The sequence below is a fragment of the Arachis ipaensis genome, chromosome B3 (assembly GCF_059453495.1).
Source record: "Arachis ipaensis isolate K30076 ecotype BB chromosome B3, ASM5945349v1, whole genome shotgun sequence".
Classification (NCBI taxonomy): domain Eukaryota; kingdom Viridiplantae; phylum Streptophyta; class Magnoliopsida; order Fabales; family Fabaceae; genus Arachis; species Arachis ipaensis.
This window is the reverse complement of record NC_142438.1, coordinates 36,100,602-36,120,127: the sequence shown is the minus strand read 5'-3', so window position 1 is coordinate 36,120,127 and position 19,526 is coordinate 36,100,602. Positions and strand designations below refer to the sequence as shown.

The following is a 19,526-nucleotide window of genomic DNA, read 5'->3' as shown; positions in this document are numbered from 1 at the left end:
TCCGGTTCAACAGTTTTTAGCCGGTTTTTTATTATCGGTTTTATATACCTGATCGGATCGTTAATACTATTGGTTCGCGATTAAACCGGTCCGACCGGCCGATCCGGTCCGGTTTTTAGAACATTGCAATTTTTTTTTTTGGTGACTAGAACATTGCAATAAACTCATACTCCTTCCACAAATCTTTTTAGAGCTTATCAAAAAAGGAATTATGACTAAAGGAGCGTTTATTGTTTATGCCTTCCAGCTTTTGGAGAATATGCTATTTTTTCTTGAATATGTAATCAAAGACCTCCTTATTCCAAATCTTGGCTTCTTTTATGAAGTTGGTTATATTCTGAAGTAAGTCTTCTCCTCTCCGCCAGCTATTCTTAAACATACAATTATAGTCCTCATGCAAGACCTAACGGGCAAGAAATTTAAAAGGTTTTGCTCCTTCATCTTTATTATCTTTTTGAAAATCCAACAGGATAGAGAGATGCTCTGACTTCAACTTAGGAAGGTGTTTGACACTGACATCTGAAAAAAAAAAAAATTAACTTTGCTCAAAAATCAATCTAGTCCCCTTTACCATATGAAAAGGGTCCAAAGAAGCCCAAATCTTTTAACTCACAATTAGACAAGCGATCATTGAAATTAGCAGTATCTATAAAAAAGTTAGAGGATCCTCCTGTATCATTAAGTGAGAGAATAGAGTTGAAATCCTTCTAAACACCAAAGTCCATCAATATCGTTGGCAATGTCTTTTGGCTTGATCCAAAGTTCATTTCTTTCTCCCATCCTAGGCTTACCATAAGTAACTGTGAAGTACCAAGGAATACTGTTCAGCCATTACACTTCCATATAAATAAACTATTTATGAATAAGCAAAGGTTTTATGTTCTAGGCGTGCTGCTTTCAAAGGCATGAAGATTGTGTTTGTTCATGAGAACAGGATGATAAGACAAACACTGAGAATAAGACACAAAAGATAGAGATACAAAATTTTGTGTTCTCGTATTTTGTTTGGTGATAAATTAGAACGAACTATGAAAATTCAATTTATTCCCATTTTTTATCCAAAAATTGAGAAAAAAATATAATAATAAAAAAATAATTATAAAAAATTAACAAGAATAATCAAAGAAAAAATAAAAAATAAATTGTGTTTCTTGTTAGTGTCTCTATGTTCTTTTTATCAGGATTGACACAAAATAAACTAATTCAGTGTCTCTGAACACAATTTCTCTGTCCATGTCTCATCTATCAAATATGATTTTGTGTCTCTATGTCTCTGTCTCAGTATCGCGTTCCTGTAAACAAACTATCCCCAAATAACTTTCAGCATGGCTTACACACCAAGTATCAAAACCAAGTTTTCTAATAATAGATTCTACTTACTCCTGAGACATGAGTTTCCAAAAGAACACAACAATTAAACTTATATCTAATCATGAGATCATAAATAATGGATTTGAAGCTTTTAGCAGAGACTCCACGACAATTTCAAATTAAAATATTCATAAATAAAAGACAAATAAAGAATGAACATGAGAAAGAAAACTCTCTGACTAAACGAGGTTTGGTTAGGCTTCCATGGCCTTTGGCCCCTCTTCATTCTCGGCTATTTTTGCAAGAGCATCAACATCTTCTGTTGAGTTCAGATCAATGAGCATCTTGCCATCTGCAATGCTGCACTGCATGATTCTGTTCCTAATGGCTTGTCATTGTAGTGTTCCTTGCCTTGTTCTAACTTTTCTCTACCCATTATGCCAACAATGAGAGCATTTGTTATGTGATCATTAGCGCTATTAATAAGAGTGTAATGGCCTAAGTAAATTTCATTATTTAATTTGCTAAACTGTCTTCAGTATTCTTGATGCTCTTGATCTTTCTCCTTCTTGTCTAACCTTTAATTATTTTGTTTAACCTTTCATTATTTAGTCTGAGGGTTGCTAACTGATGCTGATTGATCTTAAAGTTGCTTTTTGCTATTTTTCGTGTTTTTTTCTTTAGCAAATTTACTAGCACTCATTGGTGCTCTTCAAACCATGATTCTGGGTATATTGGTCTTGGCTAGCCTTATTGTTTGTTGCTGTCCTTTGTTGTTGGCTTGATTGGTTCTTTCCTTTTTTGGTCCCTTCCCATTCCTGATTAATTTTCTCATATTGGAGAGCATCAAATCTATTATTACCAGCTCCACGTTTAATGACCCCCATTAATGCTCTTTGATCCTTGCTTATTCTTTCTCTGAGGCTTCTTGACCACCATCCATGGACCATATATATATATATATATATATACTTTCTATTATTAACTAATAAATTCTCTTCTTTACTCCCTAATTCTTGCATGTTACTACCTTTTTAATCCCTGATTTTCAGCATTATTATTTACTTTGCTAATTTGATCCCCCAGTGAAGTTTCTACTGCATGATTCTTGTTTGCAGCGGTACCACCATCTGTCCGGCCATGTTGAGAATCTTCAGCCCCTTTTGCTTGGTCTGCATTTTGATTTTTGTTCACCTTCCTCGAACACCTATCGTTTGTGTGTCCTTATCTACCACATTGGAAACAGATTTGGCGGAGTCCCTCGTATTTCAAACTAAACTCCTTCTCCAAAGCTATAAAATTTGGCACCAGCTTCCTTCTCAAGTCTAACTCCATACTCTCGAGTGAACGGATGTATGTTCATCTATCCTCAACATTGTTCCAAGCGTTTTCCTACCTTCCATAAGAAGTATACGTTACATAATTCTACTGGGAGATTGGGATTGTGAATCTAAACAGCAACCTTCTGAATCTCACTCTGGATATAAACAGAGGTCTTCACCTTTCTACCAGTAGGTAGTGATTAGCAATCATCTATGCACATTCGAACAAAGCATAAGAGTAATCCTCTTGGCTAGAAAATCTGACCAAAAAGTGGCCTCCAGCAAGATCCTTCTCTCTTTGCCCACCTTTTGGTTATCCATTGTTCCATCGTCTGCGGATTAGGATTTTTCTTAGGGGTTTAACAATTAGAGCTTGCTTCTGGCCGACACCACTCATCGTATTCCTCTAAGGACACATCAATAACAGGGTCTGGATTGAAGGGGGTCTGAGGGTCCTCCATCCTCTCCATCGAGTCCTCGTCGAAAATGTTGTCTTCGGGGACCATTTCTATAATTTCATAGGGATTTAATTTGTCCAAACCATCACTCAACAGCCTATCCTTATAGGAGGGCTTGCTGGGTTTGGTCGCATCAGCTTTAGTAGTTCTTTTTCCTTTAGAAGGCGAGTTAGGATCTCCATCAGCCAAGATTGAATTCTCCACTTCTTGTACTATCTCCATATTTTTTTTTGTTGATCCTCTCTGTTCATTTTGATTTTCTTTGTGCTTTTAACCACTAGATTTTTCTCCTTTGGTGATCGTTTTTCAGTGTCTGCGGAGTTGTTGACGTACTCATAATACTTTTATACTATAATAACATTAAAATAAGTTAATTATATCATTTATAATTAATATTAACATTACAAATAATTTTTTTATATAAAAAATATTTACATATATGAGATGATCAAAATAATTCATAATATGATTATTCATTGAAATATTTTTTTCACCATTTTTAATTTATTTTTTACAAGTATAAAAAAAAGCTTTAAACTTGTGAAATGGCGTTGACAAATAGAAAAAAAAATGAGTTACGGTGAGTGTATTACTGTATTACGAGTGAAGAGTAAAGTATAAGAATTTTTATTAATGGCACTTTATAAATAAGTTATTTTGTATTTGGAATTTTAGTTATAAAAATACTTATCTTAGAGTTATAACGTTTTGATAAATAACTCATGAACTTGATATAAGAAACTTTAAAGATAATAGCAAGTTATATAAAAATAAAATCACATGTTAAAAAATAAAATTAAAACAGAGATTTTATATCACACACAATATTAAATACAAATTTAATAATAAAAATAGAGTGATAAAATAATAAAAAAATAATTGAAAAAATATATGAGTGAGTGATTCAGATGGAACATTATTTTAAAATGGTGGTAGAAGGTCAATCTTTTGAGCAGATGAATCATTACGTGAAAATGGTAGTGGAGGACCAATAGTTACAGCAGATGAAACATTGTGTGAAAATGATGGTGGAAGGTCAGTGCTTCTAACAGATGCAATTTTGCGTGAAAATGGTGGTGGATGACCAGTATTTCCACTAGAAATAGAAAATATTTTCACATCGCCAATAATGAAATCTTGTTTTTAATTTATAATATTTTATATTAATTGCTTCTCACCCCAAATTAAAATTCTAAATGATACGTTGGAGAAATAAGGGTGGGGATCACAGAACTTCCAACAATCCAAATTCTTAATATATAAAAAAATTTATAAAATATATAAAAGAACATCTATTTAGTATGAAAAAGAAACATTCTGATATTTAGTAGAAGAAACATCTTGATGCCTAGCATAAGCACCATTCACGTAGAGGTTTTGGATTCAGCTAGAGGCATTTGGCTGATTTTTAGCTGGTACCCTCTTAGTTCTTAAGAAAATGATAGAATGATTTATAGAGAAGGAGAAATAATATATTTTTACTTCTTAAAAACTGTGAATTAACTTTTCAAAAAATTAAAATTTTTTTTTAATGATACCAAACACATGTATTGTAATTTTTCATAATTCAAAAGTAACACAAAAAATAACTTCTACTGTTTTTAAAAGGAGCTCTAAGTTCTTTTTTCAAAAAATGTATTTAAATTGTTTATCCAAATTAAATTTTAGTTATCAATTCAATTTTTTTTAATTTAATAATCTAATAATATATTTTATTTTATATTTTTAAATATTAATAATTAAAAAATAATAAATTTTAATCGCCCACTAATATTTTTTTAGAAAATAAAAAGTTTTCTTCATCATAAATAAACCATGAACGGCCTTAGACCCCATACCATTTGGTATCTTCCAAGTATTATTTTCTTCTACTGAAATTAATGGTCCTACATTCTCCAAATATTAATATCTAAACTTTATTTTATCAACATGGTATCTCATAAAATACGAGTATACTAAACGTTATCCTAATCTTGATTAACACAGAATATGACGCCGTATTATTGGTGGGGTCCCCTATCAATGAAAGAGGAGCCTCTGCTAGCTGCTTCTATCGCTCCCTGGAATTCACTTTTTATTACTACTTTCAGAATTCAGAGCTGAAACCTGAAAATTGCGAAGTGAAAGCTTTTCGAGAAGGAGGAAACAGATCAAAAGAAAACAAAATTGTTGAAAAGTGGCGTCACAACGTACAAGAGCTCAGTAACATGCACAAGTTGATGAATGGTTATTATAAAATAAAAATAAGAAACTAAAAATGTTTCCACCCGATCCAATTAAATTAAACTAATCGAGATGCTGACAGGGGTTCTTGAAAGGTCTGTAACTTTAATCTCTTTTGCTTGAGGGGCATCTCTGCTGTGTTTGGCTTCTCAGAAGGTTGAAGATGTAGAAAAACAGAGGAAGCTTCAACTTCAAGTATAGCTCATTAACTGCACTGAGGTACGTGTCAAATCACGATTTCTTTGTCCCATTTTAGTTATTTCTTATTTACTTTATTTGAATCACTAAGAATTTTCTGGCCTGCTTGTAGTCTCTCCAATTATCTAAGTGTTCCATTTTGTTTAGGATCCTTCAATCTCTTTCAAGCTTCGAGTTTAAAATTCAGCGATTCGGGCAATTTATGCAGTAGAATTATGTAATATGGGAAACCGGAGATTTCTTTTTCTGTTGGGAACAATGGCTGTTAATTTCTTACTGTTTCAGTCAATACTTGTTCCATATGGAAATGGAAACTCTCCTTGGTCTTTAGGGCCAGAAAACTATGCTCATGTACATGATAATGTTAGTGATCTTGTCTCTGAGATCAGCAACAACGGTGGTGTTTTTGAACTTAGGGCAGATACAAATAGTGTTCAGAGTTTACCTGATAAGAAGGGTGAAGTTAAGAATTACAGCCTGGAGTTGGTCAGTGTAGGTTCCAATAAAAGGTCCATAGCAGTTTTGACCAAAGACAGTAAGAATGGTTTTCCAGTGAAGCAAATTTTGGAGTCAAAAGGGGGAATATCTACAGTTTCTCAATTGCTGAAAAATGAAAAAATGGATAGCTCAGACAGTACACCTTCCTATGGTAATCTGACCTTTCTTGAAAATTCTCGCCCAAGAAATGATTTGTTTGCTTCGGATAATAGTACTGCAGCAAATATTCCTAGGACAAAGAAGATGAGGTGCAACATGCCGCCCAAATCAAGAACATTAATACAGGAGATGAACCGTATACTAATACGCCGCCGTGCTAAATCTCGTGCTATGGTATTGAATCCTCTGTCAAGTTTCAACTGTGAAGTAGCTACTTGGACAAGTTATAGTTACTTTGATCTTTATATTCTATGTTTGATTGCAGAAACCACGGTGGTCTTCCAAACTTGACCTGGAAGTCCTTGCTGCAAGGTTCGAGATTGAGCATGCTCCGATAGTAACACAGGACAAAGAGCTTTATGCTCCTCTCTTTCGCAATATTTCTATGTTCAAAAGGCAAGCTTAAAGATGTTAAAGAAAATATGTTCACAACTAAATTAAGTTCTGCATGAGCAAGATTGATGAAAAGAATATTAACTTCTTGGTTGGCTATGAAGTTCTTAACTCCCTATGAATTATTTGATAGGGACATCTTAATGCTTCGTTATAATATGACATTAGATTTCACTTATTTGCTCCTCCATGGATTTTTGTTGTTTTGTGTTTGATATGTGTTTGCCACATTGGCCAAAGTCAAGATCATTTGATTTTTTTTTCTTTTTAAATCCTTGCATTTGCAGGAGCTATGAACTCATGGAACGCACACTTAAGGTTTACATATACAAGGATGGAAACAAGCCCATCTTTCATCAACCTATTCTTAAGGGACTATATGCTGCTGAAGGCTGGTTTATGAAACTGATGGAGGAAAATAAGCAATTTGTTGTGAAGGATCCTGCAAAGGCACACCTGTTTTATATGCCATTTAGTGCGCGAATGTTAGAGTTCTCCCTTTATGTACGCAACTCGCATAATCGGACAAATCTTCGAAGGTTCTTGAAGGATTATACGGATAACATTTCTGCAAAATATCGTTACTTTAACAGAACAGGTGGTGCTGACCATTTTCTTGTTGCTTGCCATGATTGGGTATGTTATGTGCTCTTCTTTCCTTCTTCTTTTTCTTTAATCCCAGCTATGTTATGAAATTTAACAATAAAAAATAATGTACCAACTTCCAAGATATCTATGATGACATAAGAATTTGATGTCTCTTTGTTTTCTTGATGAAACATGTCCACTCCAAGTAGGTCCTATTCACTATATGCATAAATACTACTTACTTGGATGATAAATTTTACAACTGAAAAATTGCAGGCTCCATATGAAACAAGGCACCACATGGAATACTGCATAAAAGCCCTCTGCAATTCTGATGTAACTCAAGGCTTCAAAATAGGAAGGGACGTTGCTCTTCCGGAAACTTATGTCCGATCAGTTAAAAATCCTCAGAGAGATCTTGGAGGAAAGCCTCCTCAAGAAAGGCATATTCTTGCATTCTACGCCGGAAACATGCACGGTTATTTGCGCCAAATACTGCTAAAGCACTGGAAGGACAAAGACCCTGACATGAAGATATTTGGCCCAATGCCACACGGTGTTGCCAGCAAGATGAGTTACATTCAGCACATGAAGAGCAGCAAATACTGCATATGCCCAAAGGGGTACGAGGTCAACAGTCCCCGTGTGGTTGAGGCCATATTCTATGAGTGTGTGCCTGTCATTATATCAGACAACTTTGTGCCACCTTTTTTTGAGGTTTTAGATTGGGATGCATTCTCATTAATCCTTCCAGAGAAAGACATTCCAAACTTGAAGAACATACTTGTTTCAGTTCCTGAAGAAAAGTATGTCAAATTGCAACTTGGGATCAGAAGGGTTCAGAAACATTTTTTGTGGCATACAAAGCCCTTGAAGTATGACCTATTCCACATGACACTCCATTCAATTTGGTATAACAGAGTGTTTCAAATAAACGTGAGACGATGAATGATGATTCATATCAGATCAGCCCTTTGAATTGGAAGTAGAGGCCCTCATGGGCATTTTGCTGAAGAGCTTATTTCAAAAAAAGATTAAAAAAAAAAAGAGACATTTTCTAGAGAATGTGGAGGTATATATTAGTGAAAACTTGGAATCTATATTCAGCCTTAGTTTGTTCTGCATGGTCATGTATATATATTTAGTATCATGCTTTTCCTGAACCAGCATGGTTTCAAATCATGCTTGTAGGCACGGTATTCTGAGTTTCATAAAAAACAATAACAGAGAAAACCTACATGCTTGTGTGAATCATGTGATTAGCTCCTATTTTGCATCCAATGATAGCCAAGCCTCGTTGATCCCCGAAATATGTCGAGACCTGTGGTTCTTAACCTGGTATTAGGATCTGATATTTTTTAATAAACTGTAGATGAATTCAGTCTTGCCGACAAGAGAAAGGAAAAGATAAATAAATAAATATTGTATATAAAAAACTTAAAAGCTTGGTTAAAATTTAAAAATAATTAAATAACAAATTGACAAATATTTACTTTAGATATTAAAAACGAATAAAGTTCTACATTCAAGCAAAATACTTAATTAAATCTAACCAAGTTGTTATAACCATTTTTCAAATCATGCGTCTCTTTCTTCTCCGTTTTCTTCTCCTCCTCTCTTCTTTCTTTTTCTGTTTCCTTCTCCTTCTCTGTTTTCTTCTCCTTCTCCTCCTTCTCTTTCTCCTTTTCTTCTTCCTACTGACATTTCAATTGTTGTTTTTTCTTCTCCTCTTTTTTTTACATTATCGTCGTCACTACCACCATCACTGCCTTCTCCTCTTTCTCTTCCCTTTTTCATTTGATTTCTTCTTTTCATTCATTTTCCTTCTCTTCTTTCTCCATCATCATCAGCATGTTATCGTTATATCGCCATCGTCATCATCGTTATCGTCATCGTCATCGTCAACGTCATCTTCTATATCGTTATCGTCGTTATTATTATCGTTATCGTTGAAATTAATTTGGATGTATTTTGTCCATGATTCAGTATTGTTTGTGTGCTTATTTTCGAACTGAGTTTCCGTATCGCAATCATTAAGGACTTTCGGTGTAAAAAATAAGAAATTTATGTGTATTTATTATGAAATTTCTGTGTATTTTTATTCTAATAAGTTTTGTAAACACTTAGCACAACAATGAGGGGCCAACCCTTCCTTCTTCGAGGTGAGGGAGAATATTATCTACAATCCGACCAAAAAGCACACAATTTATTTGATTATTTCTGCACATTAACTTGCTAATGAGATGACTAAAGTGTTATTATTCTTCTTCTTTTTCATCATCATTATCTTCTTTTTTTTTCTTATTAATCTTTTCCTTCTTGTTTTATTTTCTCAAGTTTTTTTCTTATTTTACTCTCTTAACAAGAATAAAAACAATGAACCTACATTCAATCAACTAAAAGAAAGAAAAAAAAAAGAACATTAAAGAAGACATGTTTGTACTATTGTAGCAAAAATTCAGTATAAAAACTAAGAAATTTATGTATATTTGTTAAAAAAATTTTGTATATTTTTATTCTAATAAGTTCTACATAATTAAAAATTCTTTCTCTTTCTGTTCCTCCTCATCTTCTGTTGCTACTACTGCTTTTTCTTCTTCTTCTTTTTCATCATCATCTTCTTTTTTTCTTATTCATCTTTTCTTTTTTGTTTTACCTTCTCAAGTTTCTTCTTGTTTTACTCTCTGAAAAAGAATAAAAAAAAAACACATAATGTTTTTTTATTCATCTTTTCTTTTTTGTTTTACCTTCTCAAATTTCTTCTTGTTTTACTCTCTGAATAAGAATAAAAACAAAAAAAAGCAAATAAAAAAGAAAAAAATACATAATGCTACAAAATTACTTGAAAGAGGATAAATCTACATTTATTCAACTAAAAAAAAGAAATAAGAAAAAAAATACAGCATTAACGAAGACGTTTTTTGTATTTTTTATAGTAAACTTTCAGTATAAAAACCAAAAAGTTATGTGTATTTTCTAATAAATTTCGGTGTAATTTTATTCTGAAAAATTTTGCATAATTTAAAACTCTTCTTCTTCCTCCTCATCTTCTACTGCTTTTTCTTCTTTTTCATCATCATCTTTTTTTTTCTTATTTATTTTTTCCTTCTTGTTTTACCTTCTCAAGTTTCTTCTTCTTTTAATTTTTTAACAAGAATAAAAATAAAAAAAATTAAACAAAAAAAAAAGAAGAAACACATAATACTGTAAAATTACTAAGAAGAGGATCAACCTACATTCATTCAACTAAAAGAAAGAAAGAAATAAGAAAAAAAAAAGAAAAAGAAAAATACAATATTAAAAAAGATATTTTTGTGCTTTGGTAGCAAAATTTCGGTAAAAACCAAGAAATTCATGTGTATTTATTAAAAAATTTCGGTATATTTTTATTCTGATAAGTTCTGCATAATTTAAAATTCTTCTTCTTCCTCCGCCTCATATTATTCTGCTTCTTCTTCATCTTCTTTTTCTTATTTATTTTCTCATAATTCTTCTTATTTTACTCTTTTAAGAGAAATAAAATAAAAAAAATAAAAATTAATACTGCAAAATTACTAGGAAGGAAAGGAGAAAAAGAAAAAATGCAGCAACAACAGCAATAAAAAAACGACGATGGAGAGAAAACACGCGAAAAAAAAGAAAGAGCGCGACAAAGAAGAATGAGGAACGTGAAGAAGAAGAAGAAAAAATGCCAATAAGAAGAAGAAACGTGAAGACAAAGAAGGATATATTTACGTTAGTGAAGCGCGCATGTGTACACGCTACATATAATAAAAGTGGTTTTTGTTGGGTTTGGACTAACTTACTTGGACTTGAGTGCCAAAAAGACTTGGACATGTAACAGGACTGATTAAAAATGTTTCACATAACCAACTTGAGTTAGTTGAGTGGTCACTCACTCGTCCGCTTAAACAAGTGTCGGGAGGTTCGAATCCTGCCTTGTGCATGCAGCAACCCATTAGCCAGCGATAGACCCTTAAATGGAGCTCAGATCCGCGACGGATTAGCTCTTGACCTATCCGGTTGGGGGATACCGTGGACAAAAAAAAAATGCTTTACATATATTGAGGGTTAATAGTTAAATTTGTCTTTGAAAGATTACTCATTCTTCAAATTGGTCCTCAAATAATTTTGTTAATCATATTAGTCCTTGAAAGATAAGATATAAGTCAAACTGGTCATTCCGTTAGTTAAATAATGACGTGTCACAGGATAATTGGTTGACATGTCAGGTTAGTGATACTTGGTATGCTATGTGTCATTTGAAATATCATAAATTTATTTATAATTAAATTAATCCCTAAAAATACACATATAAGTCATTTTTATTCCTAAAATTTAAAAAATTGATCAAATTAGTCTTTATATAATTTTTTTAATTTTTCTCTATAATATTAAATTTTTAATATTAATCCTACTCATTTTAATCTTATTTTTTACACCTTAATAAATAAATTTTTTTCAAATAAAATAATAAAAATAATTAAATTATTACAAAGTTATTTTCTCATATGTATTTTTAGATTTTTTATTTTCAAATTTTAGTTCTTTTGTAGTAAATTTTTTTTATATAAATAATTTTATCAAACTATTGTTAATTATATACTAAAAGTTTCAATTTTTTGGATCTCATTAAATAAATATAGTAACTATTTTAAATATTTTAATCTTTTAGATCTCATTAATAATATAGTAATTATTTAAAAAAAATTATATTAAAATATTAAGATCCAATGAGTGACCTTATAGATAGATTTTTCAATTATTGAGTTCTATCCTATAAGTTAAATAATAATAAAAATTATAATTTTAAAAATTTTAAAAATTTAAATTTTAAAATAACTACTATATTATTTAGTGAGATTCAAAATGTTAAATTTTTAAATATATAATCAATAATAATTTGATAAACTCATTTAAATAAAAAAATTTATTATAAAAAATCACATTTCAAAAATGTAAAATTTTAAAATACAAATGACACAATAACTTTATAAATAATTTAATTATTTTTAAATTTTTATGTAAAGAAAATTTTATTTATCATTGTCTGAAAAATAATATTAAAATTAGTAGTATCAAAAAATATTTCAAATTTAATATTATGAAAAAAATTATATAAAGATTAATTTGATTAATTTTTTAAATTTTAGGGATGAAAATGACTTACGTGTATACTTTCAGAGACTATTTTAATTATACATAATTTTTTGACATGTCAAATGACACGTGACATGTCAAGTGTTAATGAACTGACATATCAACTAGTCATCTTGTAACATGTAGTATTAATCTACTCTGTCATCATGTCACATAATACTTAATATAACACGTTATCATCTAACTAATGAAAGGATCAATTTGATTTGCAATCTACATGACTAATATGACTAGAAAAATTATTGAAAACCAATTTAAAAAATAAATAATCTTTGTGAGATAAATTTGACTATTAACTCTATATATTGATAATTAATATCAGACTATATATTTATATATTTGTATATATTAATATATTTAGCTGATTTTTCCATCTCATTTTTTTCATATGGAAAAAATTATAGTGAAACGCAATGAAATGGACGCGTGGCAAAAATTTTCGCTGCTATGGTGTCAGATACAAATCTTAACTTGCGTTTTGAGTTTTTACTCTTTTTTTTTATGAAAAGAGTAAAGTATCGTTTTTGTCCCGAACGTTTGGGGTAAGTCCCAAATTTGTCCCTAACGTTTCAATCGTTCTATTTAAATCCCTAACGTTTCAAAATTGACTTAATGTTGTCCTACCGTTAGGGATCCGTTAACAGAATTGACGGCGGAACAAAATTGAGACGATTTTGAAACGTTAGGGACTTAAATAGGACGAAAACGTTAGGGACAAAAACGATACATAAAAATAAATTTTAATTTAATTTTATCTTTCAATAATATTAATTTTTTACTGTACATAATATTCAATTATTTTTTAATTACATCTAAATAAATTACACTTAATCCCATTACTTTCATTTTAAATAAATTTATTTTTTTATAATTTTAAAGAATTTTGATACATTAGAGACAAAAGGTATCATTTATATTTTATTGTATATATTATTTTTTTCTTTTCTACAAGTTTATATACTAGTCATTCTACAAACATTTCATGATAACTAAAAATATTTAAGAATAAAATTATAAAAAAAATTAATTTATTTAAAATGAAAGCAATATGATTAAGTGTAATTTACTTAGATGTGGTTAAAAAATAATTGAATACTATGTATAGTAAAAAATTGATATTATTGAAGGATAAAATTAAAATTTATTTCTATGTATCATTTTTGTCCCCAACGTTTTCGTCCTATTTAAGTCCCTAACGTTTCAAAATCGTCTCAATTTTGTCCCGCCGTCAATTCTGTTAATGGATCCCTAACGGCAGGACAACATTGAGTCAATTTTGAAACGTTAGGGACAATTTTGAGACTTACCTCAAACGTTGAGAACAAAAATAATACTTTACTCTTTATGAAAATTACCAAACGTAGGCTGCGTTTAGTAAAATATTAGTTTTTCAATTTTTTTTATTTTGGTGTTAGCCAAACGCAGGTTGCACCTTTTTAAGCGGGCAAAATTTAAATTTCATTTGAAACCCACAAACGCATGTTGCATTTTGATATTGTCAGAAAGCTTTTCTTGAAGGCCTCAAAATGCAGGTTGCGTTTTGTATAGAAAATAATATTTTAATCGAGAACCTTGTCTATAAATACGAAACGCAATTTCATCTGTCCTCACTTCTACTCCTCTTACTCTTTCTTGCATATATGTTGAAGGTTGTAGAAGGCTTAGAGAAGGGGGGTTGAATTTATGACCTTCTTTAATGTACTGAATTAGCCCTTTTAAAACAAGCTTGCAATCTGAAACTGTTTGGACTCAGCTGCGAAAAATTTATGAGACAATTTCATTTTGTCTCATGAATATCAGAAAACAGGACAGAGCAGAGAAGAAAAAAGCTAACACCATCACGTATCCTGGTTCAGTTGCCTTGTTCTATGCAACCTACGTCCAGTCTCCACCACAACAGTGGTAGAATTTCTACTATAGTTAAAGTATTACATACACCAATTCCACAGGATTTACACAATTCTTTCACACTCAAGTTCTAACCTAACTTGACTTTGGCTATGCTAATACTTAACTCTTCACTCTTAGTGCTCACTCAACTAAGAAAGGGGTACATCACTGATACTAGATACAACACACAACCTTACCTAAAGAAATCTAAAATAACTCTAGGCTTTTTTACTCATGTGTATCTCTCTGTCTTTTTCTCTCTTGGCTCTTTCAATGACTCACTCATTTAGCCTTTTACCTCAAGAAATTATAGAAAGATAAACATTGAAAAGTAAATTACAATCTGCTAAACATAAGGAGATTGACTATACAACAGCCTCTTTGCTATGTGATAAATCAGATTTGCAGGTCTCTGATTCAGTTCTTCATTTTTGGTGGAATGCTTCTTTGAAAGAAAGCATTATCCAAGTAGATGAACTTCTTCAAAGAGCTCTTCACAGAACAAAACCTCAATATACTGGATTATCTCTCCTTGGCTTCTAAATGGTGAAAAATCTTCTTTTATCTCCTTGCATGTTGTTGAGTTGCTCTCTCCAAGGTCAAACCTTGAGCCTTGTGCTTCACCAACCCACCAACTCACTTTTTCCCATTAATCCTCAAAATAGAAACTTTGGTTCTGACCTTCTCTTGTTGACCGAAAACCATAGGAAAGCAAAAAACAGATATCCTCAATGGTAAGTCTAGATCTTGGCTATTGAGAAGCTACTTGGTCCCCGAGACTCACTTGTGACCGTAGATGCACAGCAGTGTGAGCAGAGATCATCTTTCCCATGTATCTTAGAATAGATAGGCAGAACGTTGAAGATGAAGAGAATAAGATATGATGCATGTATAAGGAAATGAAATCACCTTTAGCTTCTGACTTCTTCTTGATACAGATTGATGTGGGTGATTAGACTTCTACCATTTTCTTAACCTTCTCTTTCTTGCTTCTTTGGTGAATGGCTTAGGGAAGAAGCTCTCTCTGTCACTTTTCTGATTTCTGACCAAAACACAAAAGTGAACGTTGCTTTTGGTGTGAGAGCAAATTAGATGGATCATCTTGGAGTGATGGATACGGGCTTGGATCGGATCTTGATTTTCAACCCGTTTGGCTCCTTGCTTTGATTTTTTTTTGGGCTTCTATTTTTGTTATCAGCCCACCAGCCTTGTTCTAATTTTATCCAATTGGACTCCTGAATTGATTTGTGGCCTGCAATGCTTAATTTCAAGTAATTAACATTAGTTAGATAATTTCTCAAAAATAATGTTTGTCATCATTAATTTAGTTAATTTCTTAACTCAACATATGTCATAATTGTGAGTTTTTTTGGCAATTAGTTGTGTAAAAAAAGTTGGGTTAGGTGAGGTTGAGGTTATGAATAGTGTTGTAAATTTGTGAGTGTATTATAACGATGAGATTATACCAAACACACACGAAGGAGTGACTTTTATTTGTGAATATCCGTTATCGGGCTATTCCATGCACCATGAGTTTTGTATTCAAAATGGTCTTTGTGATAACATACAAAGTCACATTTCGAAAAGGGTGAATAACATTTTATACAAGAATCCTATACGAGTATTTAGTGGGCTGATACAGTTTCAAATAATGTCCATCACTGACGACGCAAGTATGTAGCATATGTTCTGTATTTATCAACAAACCCGATTTCACGTGCCAATGATAGAGCTGTACGTTGAGTTCGAACAGCATACAGGGATGGACACAGTTGGCACGGAGGTCAATGTTGATGAGCTCGAGAATATAGATTGGAAAGAAGATAACAACGAGAGTGAAGATGAGTTCGAAGCCAACTATGAAGTCGATGACGAAAACGATGACGGAGACCTGGTAGGCAATCCGGCGGTGCAAAATGAAGCGGATGCGATTGTAAGCCAGCACTCTTTTGGTGTTCCGCCTTTTATGCGGATTCTGGATCTCGAAGTCATGCATGCCCCGGAATTTCCTGAATATGCGAATATGGGTATGTTATGATTATTAATTGAAATTACCACTACCATTTATTTTATTTGCCTTGTCCGACTGATGGTGGTTCGCATGTCGTAGGTGAAGGCAACATTGTGGCAGAAGATGGTGAGTTTAGTGTCGGAATAGAATTTGGTTATAAATAGTCAGTGATATCTGCAATCAAAAGCTACACTATCTCTAGAGGAGTTAATTACACTGTGTATGAGTCTGAACGGCAAACATTCTATGCAAAATGCAACATTTATGGTGCAAGGTGTAATTGGCTTATCCGAGTTAGCTTGATTCGAAAGAAAGCTTGTTGGAAGATCAGGAGATACAATGGCAAGCACATGTGCACCATAGGCACGATTTCACAAGATCATGCCAAGTTGGACTCATACACAATTGCAAATGCTATTAGGTCGTTGGTTGAAGCAGCCTATCGATAAAGGTGAAGTTTATTATTATAGAAGTTCAATCCAGGTTCAACTACACTATAAGTTACCGCAAGGCTTGGTTGGCAAAGCAGAAATCTGTCGCAAAAATTTTTGGTGATTGGAAAGTTTCTTAACAGACTCTGCCAGTGTGGTTGAAAGCAATGACTGCGAAGATGCCAAGGTCTCGTATTCAAATAAACACGCTCCTTGTTTACTGTGAGAGTGAGGAGCTTCAAGGTGTAAGAGTTCTCCATCGCGTTTTTTGGAGCTGCTATCTGTGTATTATAACATTCAGGCATTGCAAGTCATTGGTGCAGGTTGATGGCACACACCTATACGAAAAATATAAAGGTGCACTTCTAGTTGCTGTTGCACAAGATGGGAATAAAAACATTGTGCCTATTGCATTTGTGATAGTCAAGCGTGAGACGGAAAACGCGTGGGAGTTTTTCCTAACCAATTTCTAGAGATATGTTGTTACCATTGATGGCGTGGGCATTATTTCTGACCGCCATAACTCCATCGACGTAGCAATAGCTCGCAGTAACGGTGCATGGTCACCACCAAGAGCGTGACACATGTTCTGCATCGGGCACATCGGGTCCAGCTTCTTAAGGAGGTTCAAGGCTCCACATTTGCATAAACTCGTGGTTAACACAGGTATTTGAATTCGCTGTTATGGTCCTATTCACTGTAATTTTGTGGCATTTGCTAATGATAACATGGTTTGTTCAACAGGCTATTCTAGCACAGAACAGGAGTACAACAAAAACTACCAAAGACTTAAAGAGCGAGGTGAGGCATACACTCAATGGTGCGACTAAATTGGTGTTCAGAGATGGGTATTGGCATTCGACGGGGATCATCGTTGGAGATATATGACGACAAACTTGGTAGAGTGCATAAATTCTGTCCTGAAGGGTGCACGCAACCTTCCTGTGATTGCCATTGTTAGGCCTACTTTCTATCGACTAAACGAATTATTTACTCGGAAGAGCGCCGATGCTCATGAGCGTGTCTGCAACAGAATCACGTATTCAGAATTTGCTACCAAAAGAGTTGAAGAAAGTTTTCGACGTGCAGGAAGCATTGTCGTTAACGGTTCGATAGGTGCAATGAGATGTTTGAGGTTTGCGAAATGCAAGATGGTTCTATTTACACTGTTAACCTTGTGCAATGACACTATGGTTGTGGCTATTTCCAGGTCGAGCGACTCCCATGTCGCCACGTTCTTGCATGTTGCGCTAACTAACGTCTTAATTGGCAATTATATGTGTATGATGTGTACAAGATGTCTGAAATTGCAAGGCGTACAGAGGCGAGTTTGTTTCGATGGGTGACCCATCTACGTGGGATAGATATGAAGGAGCGAAGGTGATCGCCAATTGGACATTGAGGCGTGCAACAAAAGGAAGACAAAGTCAACCCGCTACTTGAATGAGATGGATTCGCAGGATATGTGTGGTCCTCGCCGGTGTACTATATGTGGACGGGAGGGACATAGCCGTAGCCGATGTCCTCAGTGCACAGGTGCCGGAGGTCAATAGCTAATAAGCTTTTTAGTTATTTTTTGCATTTTAAACTAGTCAGTAACTTTTTATGTAACCTTTTATGACCTACTTAGCAATTATATATAACTTTTTATGTAAGTTCATTACCTATTTCAAACTAGTGTGTAAGCTTTTTATGTATTTGTGCAAATTATTTATGTATGCATTAAACTATGAATAATAAATTACGAAGTTAGATAAATATACAATGATAAATATGAGAACAAAGCTAAATAAACAATAATAAATACGAGAACAAATAGAAATGTCTAAATATACAATACGAGATACAACACTGAATATAAAGTTAAACTGCAACAGACTACTTCCTCAGTGCCTTCTTCGAGTACAAAGATTGGGTGTATTTATCCGAGAGTGCAGTCTGTGTCCATAAATTATACGGATGACCCTGAGACATACCGGCAGTGTCATACAAACCGGAACCACTCATGTCCGGAGCACTCGCTCCACCATAATCATACTCGTACTGAAGGTCATGTCCCAGAAATCCCTCTTCCTGTTGCGGTATTCATTCAAATCGAACAACTCGGTGCTCGGTGGTGCGGAAGGACAAGGATGATCTACATGACCCGACTCTTGATCCATAGAGAAGTCACTGGCATGACCTGACGTGGCACGATGACCAACAGACTGCTCAGATGCACCAGGCTCTTACAGCTTGAGCGTCGAAAACAGATAATCTGTGTCCCTTAGGACCTGAGAGAATCTGATGGAATCAATTCCAGCCAACAGACTGAACTAACCATTGGCTAGAATTACCATCTGTGGTATGTAAGGTTCCACTATCTGATGTGATTGTGGTTCCGATATGTACGGTTGTTACTGCCCATATGCCGGCCACTGCTGTTGTTGCTCATATACCGAAAACTGCTGTTGGTCGTAGGACGGTGCCTAGAACTGCTGGGTATATACCAGGTCTTGAAATTGCTGTTCATACCCTGCCATCTGGAACTGGTGCTCATATGCCAGGACCTGAAAGTTGTGCTCATATGCCGGAACCTAGATAATAATTAGTAATAATTAATATTAATTAATCAACCTGAATAATATTAATTAATAGTGGAATCAATAATAATAATTAATGACAATAACATTATAAACCTTAATGATACCTAAAACCCTTATTCATAGCCCGGTGCCTGATACTGATGCTCATGACCCGACTCCTGAAACTGCTGCTCATGAGGGGGAATTTGCTATTGAGGTCCAGCTGGTTCTGCCTGTTGTTTCTGTGGTTCATTCGCGTCAGCCTCTTCACTTGCAACTCTATCTGACAGTCGTAGGTGATGCCCATACTGTTGTGTGTA

General features: G+C 33.5%; 1 protein-coding gene across 1 annotated transcript; it reads left to right on the top strand.

The window, feature by feature from the left end:
- Positions 1–4,925: 4,925 nt before the first annotated feature.
- On the top strand, positions 4,926–8,404 carry LOC107630262 (Exostosin family protein). Its single transcript, XM_016333359.3, has 5 exons — positions 4,926–5,533; positions 5,660–6,343; positions 6,435–6,565; positions 6,850–7,198; positions 7,427–8,404. The coding sequence occupies exons 2-5, from the start codon at positions 5,735–5,737 to the stop codon at positions 8,096–8,098; spliced, it is 1,761 nt and encodes a 586-aa protein (XP_016188845.1). The 5' UTR covers positions 4,926–5,533; positions 5,660–5,734; the 3' UTR covers positions 8,099–8,404.
- The last annotated feature ends 11,122 nt before the right edge of the window (positions 8,405–19,526 follow it).

Coding starts and splice junctions, on each gene's coding strand:
- LOC107630262 (XM_016333359.3), top strand. CDS start 5,735: ATGGGAAACCGGAGATTTCTTTTTCTGTTGGGAACAATGGCTGTTAAT. Junction 6,344..6,434: donor GTGCTAAATCTCGTGCTATG/GTATTGAATCCT, acceptor GTTTGATTGCAG/AAACCACGGTGGTCTTCCAA. Junction 7,199..7,426: donor TTGTTGCTTGCCATGATTGG/GTATGTTATGTG, acceptor GAAAAATTGCAG/GCTCCATATGAAACAAGGCA.